The sequence below is a fragment of the Microtus ochrogaster genome, unplaced genomic scaffold (assembly GCF_000317375.1).
Source record: "Microtus ochrogaster isolate Prairie Vole_2 unplaced genomic scaffold, MicOch1.0 UNK89, whole genome shotgun sequence".
NCBI classification, from domain to species: domain Eukaryota; kingdom Metazoa; phylum Chordata; class Mammalia; order Rodentia; family Cricetidae; genus Microtus; species Microtus ochrogaster.
Window position 1 is genome coordinate 1,468,215 of NW_004949187.1, and position 5,172 is coordinate 1,473,386.

General features: G+C 44.2%; 1 protein-coding gene across 1 annotated transcript in view; it reads left to right on the forward strand.

Moving 5' to 3' along the window:
- Tpm4 (tropomyosin 4) overlaps positions 1–3,155 on the forward strand; it is a 17,856-nt gene extending 14,701 nt beyond the window's left edge. Inside the window, exon 8 of the mRNA XM_005370896.2 lies at positions 1,648–3,155. Coding sequence (XP_005370953.1) covers positions 1,648–1,730 — 83 coding nt within the window. The 3' untranslated portion in view covers positions 1,731–3,155. The remainder of the gene's footprint in view (positions 1–1,647) is intronic.
- Positions 3,156–5,172: the final 2,017 nt, after the last annotated feature.

Here is a 5,172-nt window from a genome sequence, read left to right on the forward strand (position 1 = left end):
AAAAAAAAAAAAAGAAGAACATGGGGCAGCTAGCTCCGAAGAGCACCCAGTTAACAAGTCTTCACCCACCCTTGGTGGCCAGTCACAGTTGTTTGTCACAAAAGCTTCGGAGGCTCTAGAGAGGCTGACTTCTTCTGCAGTCTGAGGTGTTTTTCTTTCTGAGAATTTCCAGGTTGATCCTATCATAGTTTAGGAGAGGCCTTTCACTTTCTTCCAGTATTTTAATGACTCCTGGCTAGGTCCTTTACCCGCCATTGCTCACATGAAACAGTTTTCTCTCGTGCTTGGTCATGTAGAGCTCTCAGTGGCTTTTACAAATTATTGTGTTTATTTATTGGGGGTGAATGGGGCACACAGAGGGATCAGGTTTATCTTACCATGTGGGTCCTGGGGATGGAGCACAGGTCTTCAGGCTCAGCAGCAAGGAACCTTGGCCATCTTTTTGTTTTCTTTTTTAAATTTTATTTAGCCAGCTCAGTTATTGAATATTTGCCTGCAGTCTGACTTGGGCTTCCGTCTTATGTCATTTACCTGGGATCTGACTCCATTGCCAGAGGCATCCAGACAAGGAACACTATGCCTGGGATTAAAACAGTAATCCTCAGACGCTGCAAAGAAAAAATGGGTTACGGGATTTTACATTTTCTTAACAAATGTACTAAGTCACCTGTACCTAGGCCAGAATCTTTTATGTGTACAGCACCTCCTGAGTTCTGAAGCATGTCCCAGTTAGTTCTCCTAAAGCCTGGATCACACACACTAGCTATTCCATTTCACAGATGCACAGCCTGAGACCTAGAAAAGTTAAATGGCTCACTCTAATGGTACAACTCAGGGCTTCGGTCCAAGAGCTGTGGGTCAGGAACTGCTGCGTTTAGCAAAGGAAAATACAGGACAGGAGGTCAAATTTGAGTTTCATCAAGGCAAAGAATTTCTTTTTTTTTTTTTTTTAATGGGGGAGGTGCTCATGTAACACAGTATGAGTCGCTTCTATAGATGAATCCCAGGAATAAAACTGATCATGGAAGCAGGGACACACACCTTTAATCCCAGCACTCAGGAGGCAGAGGCAGGCGGATTTCTGAGTTTGAGGTTAACCTGGTCTACAGAGCAAGTTCCAGGACAGCCAGGGCTACATGGAGAAACCCTGTCTCAAAACAACAACAAAACCCTGATTATCAGGTCTGGAAGCAAGTGCCTTTTCTTGATGAAGAATCCAACCAACCCAGGATTTTGCTTTGGGTTGGGGTGGTGGTGAAACAAGGTCACTTGTAGCCTAGGTTGGCCTTAGCCCAGGATAACCTTGGACTCCTTAGCCTTCTAGGTGCTGGAGTGTACCACAAATCCAGGCATTTGAGACAGGATCTAACTACACAGCTCTGACTAGCTTGATACTTGCTGTGTAGCTCAGGTTGGTCTCAAACTAAGAGATCTACCTGCCTCCTGAGTGCTGGGATTCAAATAATGCACTACCATGCCCAGCAGTATTTTATCTTGTCTGGTCCTTGATCTCTATTACTCCGTGGTATTCTGTGTGATTAGACCACAAAGTACTTTCTCAGCTGTGACTTCCACTGACAGTTTGAGTCCCACCCCCCCTTTAACAAAAATACTATTAATTCATTTTTACTTCCTGTCTTAATCCAGAAAAACTTGCCCAGGCCAAAGAAGAGAATGTGGGCTTACATCAGACACTGGACCAGACACTAAACGAACTAAACTGTATATAACCCAGAAGAAGAGTCCTGTTCTGAGACCAACTCGACTCCAGACAGTGTGCCCTGTCTTCCTTTCCTCTCTTGTCAGAAGTTCCTCTTGTTACTGTGTCTCCACCTTGCTGGAAATGCCAAGCAGATAATGAATTCATGACCATATATTTTGTATCAGACAAGCTTTGAGCACCAGTTAAGTTTCTTTCCTTTTCCTTTCAAATGGCACCAGCTTCTTCAGCTACTCTTATTCTTAAATTGCATTTATTCTTAAAATAGGCAGGGAATTTCACACCGAGTATAGTTGCTTACGGCTGAGAGCGTTTGGTTCCTGGGAATTAGTCAGCCCCACACTTTGAAGCACAGGCTCATGTATCTGATAGGATCTGGTCGCTGTTGGGGAAGTTATGGGAGGCTGGGGGTTGTCACAAGAAAAAGTGTGAATATTTTCCACCCAGAGCAAAAATTAAAAGCGGGCTACTGTGAGAAGTAAAGCCATAGCTAGATTAGCCCAGTCATGCCGAGTTGGCTCCACATTCCACTGTACAGGACAAACTTCCTTTAAGCATTCCGTGAGGATGCTGGAGCGATTGCCCATGTGTTTTCTGACAGATCCTTAATGCTGTCCCATGCACATTTTCCTTTCTCTCCAAAATTGTGAGGAGCAAGTGTCCTATTCCAGGGCTGTCTGCTGTGGTCTAATGACATGCTCACAAGGGAACATGGCAGAGTCTAGTCCTTTCCAGATCAGTCATGTCAAAGACTGCTAGCAAAGCCAGGCACAGTGATGCTCACCCTTAATCCCAGCACTTGGGAGACAGAGACAGTACGTCTCTGTGAGTTTAAGGCTGGACTGGGCTACAGAGTGAGTTCCTGGGCTACACAGTGAGATTCTGCCTCAAACAAAAAGATTGCTAGCCACGAATATATTGAGCAGACATTTTAACAAATGTTGGGCAACAAAAAATGTCTCCAGCAAAATGATAGAAAAAGAAATTGGTTTAACTTCATCTCCATTGTTCAGGGAACAACAAATAGAAGCTTGACTTTGCCAAGACTTGAATTCCTTCGGGAATGACACTAAAAAAGACCAAGAAACTCCTGAGTGAACTGGATGTGGAGTGTTCTGTAGGCTGCACATTTTTTGGCTTTGTTGTAGTTTTGCTTTCTCAGTTAACATCTCAGACTGAAACATTCCACATTCCCTAGCAGTGTGGGGACAACTCAAGTTTACAATTCCAACTGAAAAACCATCCTGCTTCTAGCTTAGCTGAACCCCTGCCCCTCACTCCTATTTATTAAGCATCACACTACCGGGGAGATGAACTTTTAGCAAACTGTGCAATTGAATAAAACCTACTCTGTTCTTTAGATTCTTGCAGTTGTATCATATGTGATAATATCACTTTTTCTACATTTTGGTCAAATAAATTTTTACATAAACAATGTGTATGGGTTTATTCTTTTTTAGTTCTTTGGCAGTTTTTTGGTTATATGTAATACATTCTTGTTATGACACACACATACAGCCTTATCTCCTTCCCACACCTTTACCTCTGATGTGGGAGTGTCATATATCAATCTGTTGATTTCATTGGTTAAGTAATAAAGAAACTGCTTGGGCTCATAGCTTAGAACATAGGTGAGTAGAGTAAATGGAACAGAATGCTGGGAGGAAGAGGAAGTGAGCTCAGACTTGACAGCTCTCCTCTCAGGAGCAGACGCTCCAGAGAGACGCCATGCTCCCCTCGCCTGGCTAGATGCATGCGATGAAGCTCCAACCCAGGATGGACGTAGGCTAGAATCTCCGTGGTAAGCCACCTTGTGGGCTACAGCAGATTATTAGAGATGGGCTAGTCCAGGTGCGAGAGTTAGCCTAGAAGAGGCCAGATAGAAATGGACCAAGCAGTGATTAAAAGAATACAGTGTCCGTGTAATTATTTCGGGTAAAGCTAGCCGGGTGGCGGGAAGCAGCCCGCCACTCTTATTCAACATATCTCCTACTTCCATCCCTACCAGTCTCATTTAGTTAAACCAAGGCTGTCTGTTTGGAACTTTCCACTGAAGCCTGGTGGGATCATCAGTGGGTACACAACTATTTCCCCTTTTCCTGAATTTATCATCAAACTAGTTCCATACTGAGGGGTGGGGTTCCCAGGCCCCTCTTCCTCCAACACCTGGCTGTTGATTGTCCCATTTTTGTGCAGATCAAGTATGGACATAGTAATTCAGTTATGATGATAGCTGTATCTTGCCCAGACGCTATATGGTTTTCCAGCCCTTCTCCATGGCTCTTACATTGTTTCCAACCTCTACAGTGTTTCCTGAATGATATAAGCCCCCCCCCCTTTTTTTTAGTTGTGTAGATATTTTTAAATATCTATTTATTGTGCGTGTACTTGTGCACTGAAATGTATACCGTGGAGAGTATATGGAGGTTAGGGGACAACCCAGAGTAGTTGGTTCTCTACTCACCATCTGAGTTTTGGGGTCTTCAGGCTTGGCAGAAATTGCCTTTTCCCACAGAGTCCAGCTGTGTATTTTAAGACAAGCAGGCACACAAACCATCTTATTCAACAAATGTTAGTAGAATGTAAAGTGAAAGAGACTGCCAAGAGCTCAGCAAGTAGCTTCTTTGCCTTCCACTGTGACTTCATGGTACAAAGATGATAACCACACTTCAGGTGGGAGCATACGGCTTCTGTCACTTCGATGTCCCGTCCTTTGTGATTCCTAATCCTGCCTAAGCTGGGTTGAGCAGAGTGGGAAGGATTTTAATAGATGGTGAGAGAAAGGTTTCTTCTGCCCTAGTTAGGAAGGTGTGAGGTCTGTTGGGACCAGGCTTCCTGTGGCACACACAAAGCCAAGCAGAAAATAGAAGAGTGAACGGTAGACTGGATCCACGTGATAAAAACTGGGACTTAGTTTGGTTAGAAATGGAAATAAACAGCAGTATTAGGAAACCTGCTTAGCATTTCATTTCAGAAATACGGTGACTGGTTTTACAGGCAGGAAGGCAAGGTGGGAGAATGTCACTGACTCAGGATAAGACACTGGCAGGATGGCACAGGGTAAACGTGCTTCTGTGTAAGGCTGACCACCTGAATCGGATTCCTGGATGCCACTGTGGAAGGTGAGAATCAACTCCCCAAAGATGACCTTTCAGGGCTGGAGAGAAGGCTAGGCAGTGTTCTCAGCATCCACACTGGGCAGCTCACAACTATCTGTAAACCTGGTTTCAGAGGATCCAACAACCACTTCTGGACTCAAAAGGGCATTTGTACTTATGTGATACATATACAGATAAATAAGCATACACACATATACATGAAATGGAAATAAAACTTGTCCTCTGAGCCAGGCAGTGGTAGTACATGCCTTTAATCCCAGCACTTGGGAGGCAAAGGCAAGGTGTTCTCTGAGTTCAAAGCTGCCCTGGTCTGGGCTGGAGAGATGGCTCAGC